Consider the following 14,137-nt stretch of genomic DNA (forward strand, 5'->3'; position numbering starts at 1 on the left):
ACTGAAGGCTGCACTGGCGCACTGGAGGTTCTGTTGCATCTCGTCGTCGATGCCTGCTCGTGTTCCAGTCCACAATCAGTGCACTGGAAAACTCTCACTCAGATGTGTGTGTCTCGGGGCTTTTCCAATCACACTGATATTTGAAATTTTTTCCCACAGACAGAAGAGACAAACATTTCTCCTTCCACATTCAAAGGCCTTCTAATACCTGTAAAAGGAGTTTACGTAGAATTATATAGAATATACTGCACAAAAACAAGCCATTCAGCCCATCTAGTCTGTGCTTGAGTTTGTACTTCACACAAGTGTCCTCCCATTCCCTCTGCCTCACCTCAGCCTTTGTTTCTATTCCCAAGTACTCACCTCATTTCCTTTTGAAGGCAGCAAAGCTATTTGTCTCAAACACTTCCAGCGGGAGAGCGTTCCACATCCAAATTTCTCCCTATTTCCCCGATTGGATTTATTCGTAACTATCTTGTATGCATGGCCCTAGTTTTGATTTCTCCCACAAGTGGAAACAATTCTCTCCACACCTTCCCTGACAAACCCATTTATAATTTTAAAGACCTCTATCAGGGCACCTCTAAGTCTCCCTTTTTCTGAAGAAATAAGCCCCAACCTGTTCAATCTTTGCCGATAGCTGCAACCTCTCAGTTTACAAAAGCCATCACTGTGAGTCCAGGATAGAAATTGGGAACATTTTCTCCTCCTGGGCCCTGTCCAAGGGGGCCACGCATGCGCCCTGCTGTGACTATAAACCCCTGGGTAACCCGGGCCAATCACTGACAGTCAAACCGGCAGCTGGACATACACATAACCCCCAATCAGCCAATGGTCTTCACTCCCGGGCACTTGGATCCGGTTAGGTACAGGTCCCCTGAAGCCCCGCCCACTCATTGTTCCTGCACTAAGAACGCTGAGTGTTAATAGGTGGGAAAAGAGTAAATTCCTTCCCACACATGAAGTATCTGACCGATCTCTCCCTGGTGTGACAGTGCTGGTGTGTCAGTAACTGGGATGACCGAGTGAATCCCTTTTCACACACACAGCTGGCCAACAGTCTCTCCTCCCTCCGTGTGAACATGCTATTGTGTCACTAAGTGAGATGAGCGAGTGAATCTCTTTTCTACACACAACTGGTGAACGGCCTCTCCCCAGTGTGACTGTATCCATGAGTTTCCACCTCAGAGGGGCAACTGAATCTGTTCCCACAGTCAACAACAACAACTTGCATTTATATAGTGCCTATAATGTAGGAAAGAAATGTCCCAAGACCTTCGGAGTTCTCCCCGGTGTCCTGGCCAATATTTATCCCTCAACCAACATCACAAAAAACAGATTATCTGGACATTCTCACATTGGTGTTGTAGTTGCTGTGTGCAATTTGGCTGCTGCATTTCCCACATTACAACAGTAACTGATTGGCTGGAAACCGTTTTGGCGCTATATAAATGCAAATCAATCAATCTATCTTTTATATTTTCTCGCCGCCAATTGTCTCCGAGGTAAATTTATTCCAACAATCTCAATAACAAGTGTTCCTTTTACCCAGGTGTTTACCGAGGAAGGCGACTTCGACAAATCTACGGTCAACGAGGAGGTTGCTGGGATACTGGGTCAGATAACAGTAGATATAGAGGAGATACTAGAAAGGTGGGATTACTTTAGGTGTATAAGTCACAGGGTCCAAATAGGAAGCATACTAGGTTACCGAGGTAAGTAAGGGTAGAAACAGCAGAGGTGCTGGCCACAATTTTCCAATCCTCCTTAAATACAGGGCTGATGCCAGAGAACTGGAGGTTTGCAAATGTTACACAGTTGTTCAAAAAAGGGAGAAAGATAAACCTGGCAATTACAGGGCAGTCAATTTAACGTCGGTGGTGGGGATGCTTTTAGAAACAATAATCCAGGAGAAAGGTAACAGCCACTTGGACAAGATGAACTAATGAAGGAGAGCCAGCATTGATTTGTTAAGGGCAAATCGTGTTTGACGAACTGTTTTTTGATGCGGTAACAGAGAGAGTGGATGAGGGCAGTGCAGTTTATGTTGTGTATATGGACTTTCAAAGTGCATTTGATAAAGTACCACATAATATCTTGTTAGCAACATTGAAGCCCAAGGGATAAAAGGGGCAGTGGCAGCATGGATACAAAAGTGGCCAAGAAATCAAAGTTGTGGTGAATGGCTATTGTCAGACTGGAGGGAGGTATACAGTGATGCTCCCCAGGGTTCAGTACTTGGACCACTGCTGTTTGATACACATTAATGACTTGGACTTGGGGGTACAGGGCACAATTTTGAAATTTGCAGATAACGTAAAACTTGGAAGTGTAGTAAACATTGAGAAAGATAGTAATAGATTTCAAGAGGACAGAGACCGGCTGGTGGAATGGGTAGACATGTGGCAGATGAAATTCAACACAGTAAAGTGTGAGCTGATACATTTTGGTAGATGAATAAGGAGAGACCATACAAACTAAATGGTTGTAAGGATTTTAAGGAGGTGCAAGAACAGAGAGACCTGGGGGTGTTTGTACACAATTATTTGAAAGTGGCAGAACAAGTTAACAAAACAGTTAATAAAGTACTTGGGAGCCTGGGCTTAATAAATAGAGGCATTGAGTACAAAAGCCAGGAGGTTCTGCTAAACCGATATAAAACATTAGTTCGGCCTCAGCTGGAATATTGTGTCCAATTCTGGGCACCACACTTTAGGAATGATGTGAAGGCTTTGGAGAGGGTACAGGAGAGATTTACTAGAATGGTTCCTTGGGATGAGGGATTACAGTTACGTGGGGTGACTGGAGAAGCTGGAGAAGGTTAAGAGGAGATTTGACAGAGGTGTTCAAGATCGGTTCTGACAGTAAATAAGGAGAAATTGTTTTGAGTGGTAGAAGGGTCGGTAACTAGAGAAACAGATTAACGAATCAGAGGCGACTTGAGGAAACACAGTAAGTTGTTGTGACCTGGAATGCACTGCCTGAAATTGTGGTGGAAGCAGATTGAAGAGTAACATCCGAAAGAGAATTGGATAAATACTGGAAGGGAAAACATTTACAGGGCTATGGGGAAAGAGCAGGGCAGTGGATTAAATGGATCACTCTTTCAAACCCCTGGGACAAGCACGGTGGGCACATGGTCTCCTCCTGTACTGTATCATTTTATGAAATGGTGACTGGTCAGGGAACGTCTGTAAATGTACCGTTCTAGTAAATCTCTTCTGCTCCCTCCGGCCTCGACATCCTTGCTAAAATGTGGTGCCCAGAATTGTACACAATACTCCAGCTGAGGCCAAACAACTGTTTTATAAAGGTTTAGCATTATATCCTTGCTTTTGCACTCTATTCCTCTATTAATAAAGCCAAGGGTCCCATTGCTCTTTTAACAGCCTTCCCACCTTGTCCTGCCACCTTCAAAGATTTGTGTACATGCATCCCCAGGTCTCTCTGTTCCTACATCCCCATTAAAATGGTCCCACCTACCCCATATTGCCTCTCATTCTCCCGTACACTATTCACCACCACTCTCTGCTTTCTGTCCCTTAGCCAGTCTCATTGCACTCAATCTGTGCTGTACCTTTTCCAAGGCCAACATATTTTCCCTGAGGTTCGTTGCCCAGTTCACCAGATGGGGTCTGGCCAAGGCTCTGTACAACTGGAGCATCACTTCTGTATTCCAACCCCTCGAGATAAAGGCCAACAATCGGTTAGCCGCCTTGATTACTGTCAGGATGTAGAAGGTATTTACAATGGAATCGAGGGGCCCTTACATTTGTGATCTTTCTTTATTCCGTCCACTCGAGGAGTTAGATAACAGACTTTCTCCTGTGAATACAGAGCTGGATTATTGGGCCGGCATGTGTTTACTTGTTTGTCTTTTGTTTAATTTGCTGAGTGGATTTAAATTTAAAACCAGGTTTGCAGGCGAGATGCTCTATTCACACATCAAAGGTGAGAGAGATGCTGCCAGGCACACGCTAAGCCCAGTCGCTGAAAGTGATTAACAGACTGGGTTTTGTGTTTAGTGATCCCGGGCATGTTTCCAACACCTTCCCTGGATACCAAGGCTAGGAGAGGCACACTGGGAGGTACGGGGAACTGGCACTTTTCCATGTGAGTAACCCAAGATCTGAGAACTGAAACAATCTAGAGTTAGAAAGGAGCAAAAACACAAATGATCAGTAACTAGGACATCAATCAGTCTCTTACCTTGAAGACATCAAGTAGTTGACACGCTGTGTTTGAAACAAAGTTGATTTATTTAATATATATCCAGAACATTAAACTCCAGCCCCATTATAGATGTTATTAACATCAACAGAAACAAACCCCAAACTGCCAGAAAGAACATGTGCTGCTGAAACCCCCATCCATGCCCTTGTTACCTCGAGACCCGACTATTCCAATGCTTTCCTGGCCCGCCTCCCACACTGCACCTTCCCTAACCTGGAGCTCATCCAAAACTCTACTGCCCGTATCCTAACTAGTACCAGGTCCCGCTCACCCATCACCCCTGTGCTCGCTGACCGTATCCTAACTAGTACCAGGTCCCGCTCACCCATCACCCCTGTGCTCACTGCCCATATCCTAACTAGTACCAGGTCCCGCTCACCCATCACCCCTGTGCTCGGTGACCGTATCCTAACTAGTACCAGGTCCCGCTCACCCATCACCCCTGTGCTCGCTGACCTACATTGGCTCCTGGTCCAGCAACGCCTCAATTCTAAAATTCTCATCTTTGTTTTCAAATCCCTCCATGACCTCACCCCTCATTATCTCTGTAACCTCCTCCAGTCCACAACCCTCTGAGATATTTACGCTCCTACGCTCCTCCAATTCTAGCATCTTGTGCATCCCTGATTTTAATCTCTCCACCGTTGGCTCTGGAATTCTCTCCCTAATCCTCTCTGACTCTCTTTCCTCCTTTAAGACGCTCTTTTAAACCTACCTCTTTGACCAAGCCTGTCCTAATAACGCCTTATGTGACTCGGTGTCAAATTCTGTTATATAACGCTCCTGTGCAGAGCCTTAGGACATTATCCAATGTTGTAGGCACTATATAAATGCAAGTTGTTGTTGTTGGATGTGATTAACAGCGAAATCCAACCCCTGAAATCATGTGTGAAGCCGCTGGTGTTTCCGCAGGTTGGATGAACGAGTAAATCCCTTCCCACATACGGAGCAGATGAACGGCCTCTCCCCTGTATGAGTTCGCTGGTGTATTAGAAGTGTGGTTAATGTAGTGAATCTCTTCCCACACTCCGAGCAGGTGAACGGCTTCTCCCCGGTGTGAATGTGTTGGTGTGTCACCAGTTCCTGTTTGCTTTTAAAGCCCTTCTCACAATTAGAACATTTAAACGGTCTGTTATCACTGTGAACACGTTGGTGTGTCAGAAGGTTGGATGAAGTAATGAATCCCTTCCCATACGTTGGAATGGCCTCTCCCCAGTGTGAAATCGCTCGTGTATGAGAAGCTTGGCTGACCGACTGAATCCCTTCCCAGACACGGAGCAGGTGAATGGCCTCTCTCCAGTATGAACTCGTTGGTGTCCCAACAGGGTGGATGACGTCATTAATCCCTTCCCACACACGGTGCAGGTAAATGACCTCTCCCCAGTGTGACTGCATCGATGAGATTCCAGTTCTGATGGGGAACCGACTCCCTTCCCACAGTCCTCACATTTATACCGTTTCTCCCTGCTGTGGGTGTCCTTGTGAATCAACAGGTTGCATGATCGGTTGAAGCCTTGTCTATACACAGAACACGTGTATGGTTTCTCCCCGCAGTGAATGGTGCGATGTTTTTTCAGGCTGTCTAACTGGTTAAAGCTCTTTCCACAGTCAGTGCACTGGAACACACGTGTGTGTGTGTGTGTCTTGGTGCTTTTCCAGCCTCAATGATGAATGAAATCTTTTGCCACAGACAAAGATTTCTGCTTCCATAATCAGATGCCGATCATATACAAATTAAGTGATTGTGTAAGATATTGATGAGAAGTTTGGTTTGAGCTTCCCGTCTGCAAATCCTCCCCTTCTAATAACCTGTGAAAGGAGTTTACAAAAGTTATCACTGTAAATACAAGATATTCAGAACAGACAATTGTAGTGTCTATGGAACATCCTTTCCCCTTTTGTTCCCCAAAGCTGCAAATCTCCCATCTGACACGCTCCTCCCACTCTCAGCTCATTGTGAGAGATTCATCGCCAAGTCTCCTACTATTTCTTTTCTATTCTCCAGATTTTCTCTCTACCTCTCCTTAAAGTGCTGACTCTGACTGTAGGTCAGTGTCACTCGTTGACTCAAATTATAGCAGTTTCTGATACCAAATAACCCAGCTCACAACAAATGATCTTTAATGGCTTTATTAGCAGCTTTGAGCAGACAGCGACATCATTGCCCAGATGTGGAGAACAGAAAATCCAGGGGTTAGTTCGGAGCTCCCTTCTCCCCAGGTCTGTTCCACCAAGCTGCGGCTTTCTGAGTTACAGTTATACTTACTCACTCACTCAGTAAGTGATGGGGTCTCACTGAACTATGACACAATATCACTATCACATAGACCGTACGTTGCAGACCAGTGACCTCAAGCTACACCTCCCCCTTCTCCACAATAGACCAGGATTTTACAGTCCACAACCCAAGCTCACACTGGGAGAAACATCTGGTAAAAAAAGCAGAGCCAATACAACGGTTCATTGGTCTCTTGTGGACTAATTGATAGATTGTTTGTCATAATTAGCCAACAACTTCATTGTCACATAGTGCGGATGGTGGAAGGTGGACCTTGGTCTATTTTCTTTTGCAATTCATGTTAGCATAATCTCATCCTCACTTCCCCAGATTCAGATCTTTGAGCTGCTGCTACAAAGATTAACCGAAAATCATTCAGACTCGGACCAGACTGAAACTGGAAACCGGTGGATCGTCAGGAGTGGATAATGTTCACCGTATTTCGCCTTCATTTACAGACGCTCCCTAAATAATTCCCATTTCTCCTCCATTTACAAATGCTCCCTCACCATTCACCATTGACAGACGCTCCCTGACCAGTCCCCATTGACAGACGCTCCCTGACTGTCAGGTTGTCCCGGAGTTTGGGCATTAACCTGGCACCAGTTGTAGGGAGGCAGATAATGTGGAGTTTGCTGTGGGGTCTGGGCCGCACTCGGTGTGTGTGAAGCCCGCCCGGGGTGTATTAACCTGCTCTCTCCATCCATCTCTCACCCGCTGTCACCGCTCTGCCTCCTGGCTCCACCCACTGGCCGCGTATGCTCAGCTCACCTCGTTGATCCTCAAACACCGATTGGTTGGAGGGCCAACCGCCCGCTCGATGCTCCAGCCCCGCCCCCACTCTTCCTATTGGTCCAGAGCTGCCGTCAATTCCCCGGGCAGTGTGAGCTGAGCATGCGCGGTCGGTCGGTCAGTGGGTGAGGCAGCGGCTGAGAGATAGAAACATAGAAACATAGAAACATAGAAAATAGGTGCAGGAGTAGGCCATTCGGCCCTTCTAGCCTGCACCGCCATTCAATGAGTTCATGGCTGAACATTCAACTTCAGTACCCCATTCCTGCTTTCTCGCCATACCCCTTGATCCCCCTAGCAGTAAGGACCTCATCTAACTCCTTTTTGAATATATTTAGTGAATTGGCCTCAACAACTTTCTGTGGTAGAGAATTCCACAGGTTCACCACTCTCTGGGTGAAGAAGTTCCTCCGCATCTCGGTCCTAAATGGCTTACCCCTTATCCTTAGACTGTGACCCCTGGTTCTGGACTTCCCCAACATTGGGAACATTCTTCCTGCATCTAACCTGTCTAACCCTGTCAGAATTTTATATGTTTCTATGAGGTCCCCTCTCATTCTTCTGAACTCCAGTGAATACAAGCCCAGTTGATCCAGTCTTTCTTGATAGGTCAGTCCCGCCATCCCGGGAATCAGTCTGGTGAACCTTCGCTGCACTCCCTCAATAGCAAGAATGTCCTTCCTCAGGTTAGGAGACCAAAACTGTACACAATACTCCAGGTGTGGCCTCACCAATGCCCTGTACAACTGTAGCAACACCTCCCTGCCCCTGTACTCAAATCCCCTTGCTATGAAGGCCAACATGCCATTTGCTTTCTTAACCGCCTGCTGCACCTGCATGCCAACCTTCAATGACTGATGTACCATGACACCCAGGTCTCTTTGCACCTCCCCTTTTCCTAATCTGTCACCATTCAGATAATAGTCTGTCTCTCTGTTTTTACCACCAAAGTGGATAACCTCACATTTATCCACATTATACTTCATCTGCCATGCATTTGCCCACTCACTTAACCTATCCAAGTCGCTCTGCAGCCTCACAGCATCCTCCTCGCAGCTCACACTGCCACCCAACTTAGTGTCATCCGCAAATTTGGAGATACTACATTTAATCCCCTCATCTAAATCATTAATGTACAGTGTAAACAGCTGGGGCCCCAGCACAGAACCTTGCGGTACCCCACTAGTCACTGCCTGCCATTCTGAAAAGTACCCATTTACTCCTACTCTTTGCTTCCTGTCTGACAACCAGTTCTCAATCCATGTCAGTACACTACCCCCAATCCCATGTGCTCTAACTTTGCACATCAATCTCTTGTGTGGGACCTTGTCGAACGCCTTCTGAAAGTCCAAATATACCACATCAACTGGTTCTCCCTTATCCACTCTACTGGAAACATCCTCAAAAAATTCCAGAAGATTTGTCAAGCATGATTTCCCTTTCACAAATCCATGCTGACTTGGACCTATCATGTCACCTCTTTCCAAATGCACTGCTATGACATCCTTAATAATTGATTCCATCATTTTACCCACTACCGATGTCAGGCTGACCGGTCTATAATTCCCTGTTTTCTCTCTCCCTCCTTTTTTAAAAAGTGGGGTTACATTGGCTACCCTCCACTCCATAGGAACTGATCCAGAGTCAATGGAATGTTGGAAAATGACTGTCAACGCATCCACTATTTCCAAGGCCACCTCCTTAAGTACTCTGGGATGCAGTCCATCAGGCCCTGGGGATTTATCGGCCTTCAATCCCATCAATTTCCCCAACACAATTTCCCGGCTAATAAGGATTTCCCTCAGTTCCTCCTCCTTACTAGACCCCCCGACCCCTTTTATAACCGGAAGGTTGTTCGTGTCCTCCTTCGTGAATACCGAACCAAAGTACTTGTTCAATTGGTCCGCCATTTCTTTGTTCCCCGTTATGACTTCCCCTGATTCTGACTGCAGGGGACCTACATTTGTCTTTACTAACCTTTTTCTCTTTACATATCGATAGAAACTTTTGCAATCCGTCTTAATGTTCCCTGCAAGCTTCTTCTCATACTCCATTTTCCCTGCCCTAATCAAACCCTTTGTCCTCCTCTGCTGAGTTCTAAATTTCTCCCAGTCCCCAGGTTCGCTGCTATTTCTGGCCAATTTGTATGCCACTTCCTTGGCTTTAATACTATCCCTGATTTCCCTTGATAGCCACGGTTGAGCCACCTTCCCTTTTTTATTTCTATGCCAGACAGGAATGTACAATTGTTGTAGTTCATCCATGCGGTCTCTAAATGTCTGCCATTGCCCATCCACAGTCAACCCCTTAAGTATCATTCGCCAATCCATCTCAGCCAATTCACGCCTCATACCTTCAAAGTTAGCCTTCTTTAAGTTCTGGACCATGGTCTCTGAATTAACTGTTTCATTCTCCATCCTAATGCAGAAGGAGCCAATATCATTTCTCACTATTGCCCTGATCTCATCCTTTATTAACAGAGCTACCCCACCTCCTTTTCCTTTCTGTCTATCCTTCCGAATTGTCAAATACCCCTGAATATTCAGTTCCCAGCCTTGGTCACCTTGCAACCACGTCTCTGCAATGGCTATCAGATCATACCCATTTATATCTATTTGTGCCATCAACTCATCTAGTTACGAATGCTGCGTGCACTCAGACAAAGAGCTTTTAATTTTGTCTTTTTCCCATTTTTCCCTGGTTTGACCCCACTTTCAGATACACCTTTATTTTTATACATTCTGCCCCTGTCACATTCTGGTTATCATTTCCCCCAACACTACCCTGCTCTATTGCCTTCTCCTTGCTCTTTGACTTTTTAAATTTCCGCTCACCTGAACCCTTCCCCCCTCTCTATAGCCCTAGTTATTCGATTTGCCAGGGCACTAGTCCCAGCATGATTCAAGTGAAGTCTGCCCCAACGGAACAGCTCCCTCTTACCTCAGTACTGGTGCCAGTGCCCCATGAATCGAAACTCATTTCTCCCACACTAGTCTTCGAGCCACGCGTTCATCTCGCTGATCTTATTTACCCTATGCCAATTTGCTCGTGGCTCAGGTAGTAATCCAGAGATTATTACCTTTGTGGTTCTGCTTTTTAATTTAGCCCCTAGCTCCTCATACTCCCTCGACAGAGCCTCTTTCCTTGTTCTATCCATGTCATTGGTACCTACATGGACCATGACAACTGGATAGTCCCCCTCCCACTTCAAGTTCCTCCCCAGCCCTGAGGAGATGTCCTTAACCCTGGCACTGGGCAGGCAACACAGCCTTCAGGACTCATGCTCTCGACTGCAGAGAACAGTATCTATCCCCCTAACTATACTAGCACGACAACATTTCTTTTTACTCCCCCCTCTTGAATGCCCCCCTGTACCATGGTGCTGTGGTCAGTTTGCTCATCCTGCAGTCCCTGCTCCCGTCCACACAGGGAGTAAGAGCCTCGAACCTGGTGGACAAGAGCACGGGCTGAGGCTTCTCCAATGCTATCTTCTGAATCCCCATACCTGCCTCGCTCATAGTCATACCCTCCTGTCCCTGACCACGGACCAAATTTGAATTATTTAACCTAAGGGGTGTGACTGCCTCCTGGAACAAAGTTTCCAGGTAACTCTCCCCCCTCCCTGATGTGTCGCAGTGTTTGAAGCTCGGACTCCAGCTCATCAACATGGAGCCGAAGTTCCTCAAGCTGCAGACACTTACTGCAGGTGTGGTTGCCGTGGACCTCAATCCTGTCCACCAGCTCCCACATGCAGCAGCAGCAACACATCTCCTGCCTGGCATCTCTAATGTATTTTATTTCATTAAATAAGTTTTTAATGATTTGTTTTTTAATCCCGGCTCTTAATTTAAACCACTGCCCAAGGAAAAGAGAGAAATACTGATCAACCAATCACCTCCCTGCTTTCCTGTGATGTCACATTTTAATTGTTTTTACTTCTTACCCTCCCACATCGGTTGGCGCCGCTCCGGGTTGTCTCTTGTAGTAGTTCCCGCTGGGCCTGGTCTCGGGCTCTTGTAGTAGTTCCCGTTGGGTCTGGTCTCGGGTTGTCTCTTGTTGTAGTTCCCGCTGAGTCTGGTCTTGGCTTGTCCCTTGTTGTAGTTCCCGCTGGGGCTGGTCTCGGGTTGTCTCTTGTTGTAGTTCCCGCTGGGGCTGGTCTCGGGTTGTCTCTTGTTGTAGTTCCCGCTGAGTCTGGTCTCCGGTTGTCTCTTGTTGTAGTTCCCGCTGAGTCTGGTCTCGGGTTGTCTCTTGTTGTAGTTCCCGCTGAGTCTGGTCTCCGGTTGTCTCTTGTTGTAGTTCCCGCTGAGTCTGGTCTCGGGTTGTCTCTTGTTGTAGTTCCCGCTGAGTCTGGTCTCCGGTTGTCTCTTGTTGTAATTCCCGTTGGGTCTGGTCTCGGGTTGTCTCTTGTTGTAGTTCCCGCTGGGTCTAAAGCTTTGCTGTGGCTCAGTGGGTAGCACTCTCATTTCTGAGTCAGAAGGTTGTGGGTTCAAGTCTCACTCCAGAGATTTGAGCACAAAAATCTAGGCTGACACTCCAGTGCAGTACTATGGGAGTGCTGCACTGTCGGAGGTGCCGTCTTTTGGATGAGACGTTAAACCAAGGCCTCGACTGCTCTCTCAGGTGGATGTAAAAGATCCCATTTCAAAGAACAGCAGGAAAGTTAACCCCGGTGTCCTGGCCAATGTTTATCCCTCAATCAACGTCACACAAAAAAAACATTATGTGGTCATTTGCCACGTTGCTGTTGTGGGAGCTTGCTGTGCAAAAATTGGCTGCCTCATTTCCTATATCACAACAGTGACGACACTCCAAAAAGCACTTAATTGGCTGTAAAGTTCTTTGGGACATCCGGTGGTCATGAAAGGTGCTATATAAATGTGCACGTGTTGTACACTCTCCACAGGCAATGCTTGACCTGCTGAGTATTTGCAGCATTTTCTGTTTTATTTCAGATGTCTAGCATCCATGGTATTTTTCTTTTGTGTTCAACAGCTGAGAAACCCCCTGTGTGCAGAGTGAGAATAAAATCAATCAGTCAATGATTTTCTCTCTTGGTCCAGAACATCTCGAAACCAATAGTAATGAAAGTTTTGATTGACCAGCCTCATTGAATTTTTTTGAAGAGAGAGTAGACAATTGTAATGCAGTAGATGTAATTTATCTAGATTTTCATAAGGCCTTCGATGCGGTACCACATAATAGACTGATGAACAAGGTCAGTGTCAGGGGACAAGTAGCAGAATGGATAGCTAGCTGGCTTCAAGACAGAATGCAAAGAGTAGAGATAAAAGGTAGCTATTCACAGTGGGAGAAGTTGGGCAGTGGTGTTCCACAAGGATCAGTGCTGGGATCACTCTTGTTCACAACTTATATTAACAATTGAGACCTTGGAATCAAAAACACAATTTCTAAATTTGCAGATGACACCAAATTGGGAGCGATAGTCAATACTGAGGAGGACTGCAACAAATTACAGGACGACATTAATAAACTTGGAGAATGGGCATATAATTGGTAAATAAAGTGCAACACAGATAAAGATATTACATTTTGGTCGGACGAATAGGGAGGTCATTTGTTACTTGGAGGGTGCGAGTCTCAGTGGGTGAGTGGAACAAAGGGATCTCGGAGTACAAATACACAATTCACTAAAAGTTGTGACACAGGTTAGCAAGGCTGTAATAAAAAAAAAACAAGCTAAGCACTAGAAGTTATTTCTGGAGGTATAGAATTTAAAAGTAGAGAGGAGAGGTGGGACTTCGAGGTGCGTGGAGAGGCCTGTAAAGGCCCAGCGGCAGCGGGAGGCAGCAGCAGAGGAGAGGCGGGAGTTCGAAGTTCATGGAGAGGCCTGTAAAGGCCCAGCGGCAGCGGGAGGCAGCAGCAGAGGAGAGGTGGGACTTCGAGGTGCGTGGAGAGGCCTGTAAAGGCCCAGCGGCAGCGGGAGGCAGCAGCAGAGGAGAGGCGGGAGTTCGAAGTTCATGGAGAGGCCTATAAAGGCCCAGCGGCAGCGGGAGGCAGCTGGTGCAGTTGCAGCGGGGAGAGAAGGCAAAAAAGAAGTAGAAAGAAATTGAAAGGTGACGTCACAGCCAAGTGGGTAAGTGATTGGCTGGTGATTGGTAAGTAGTTTTTCTTTTTCTTTTCTATATCAGTAAGTAACATTTAGCATTGTTGTTGCCAAATTAAGTTTATCTAAGGGTTAAGTCATGGCAGGACGGCTCGGACACGTGTTATGCTCCTCCTGTACTATGTGGGAAGTCAGAGACGCTTCCGGTGTCCCTGACGATTACGTGTGCAGGAAGTGCATCCGCCTCCAACTCCTGACAGACTGCATTGCGGCACTGGAGCTGCGGGTGGATTCACTCTGGAGCGTGCACGATGCTGAGAATGACGTGAATAGCACGTTTAGCGAGTTGGTCTCACCGCAGGTAAAGGGTACACAGCCAGATAGTAAATGGGTAACCAACAGGAAGAGCAGTGCAAGGAAGGTAGTGCAGGCATCCCCTGCGGTCATCCCCCTGCAAAACAGATACACCGCTTTGGGTACTGTTGAGGGGGATGACTTATCAGGGGAGGGCAGCAGCCAAGTTCATGGCACCGTGGGTGGTTCTGCTGCATAGGAGGGCAGGAAAAAGAGTGGGAGAGGAAAAGGAGATTCGATTGTAAAGGGAATAGATAGGCGTTTCTGCGGCCGCAACCGAGACTCCAGGATGGTATGTTGCCTCCCTGGTGCAAGGGTCAAGGATGTCTCGGAGCGGGTGCAGGATATTCTGAAAAGGGAGGGTGAACAGCCAGTTATCGTGGTACATGAAGGTATGAACGATATAGGTAAAAAAT

General features: G+C 46.7%; 1 protein-coding gene across 1 annotated transcript in view; it reads right to left on the reverse strand.

Moving 5' to 3' along the window:
• Positions 1–5,115: 5,115 nt before the first annotated feature.
• Positions 5,116–14,137, reverse strand: part of LOC139232569 (zinc finger protein ZFP2-like) — a 55,009-nt gene continuing 45,987 nt past the window's right edge. The window contains exon 2 of the mRNA XM_070862996.1: positions 5,116–5,371. Within this exon, the coding sequence (XP_070719097.1) occupies positions 5,116–5,371 (256 nt within the window). The remainder of the gene's footprint in view (positions 5,372–14,137) is intronic.

This window comes from Pristiophorus japonicus, chromosome 20 (genome assembly GCF_044704955.1).
Source record: "Pristiophorus japonicus isolate sPriJap1 chromosome 20, sPriJap1.hap1, whole genome shotgun sequence".
NCBI lineage: Eukaryota > Metazoa > Chordata > Chondrichthyes > Pristiophoridae > Pristiophorus > Pristiophorus japonicus.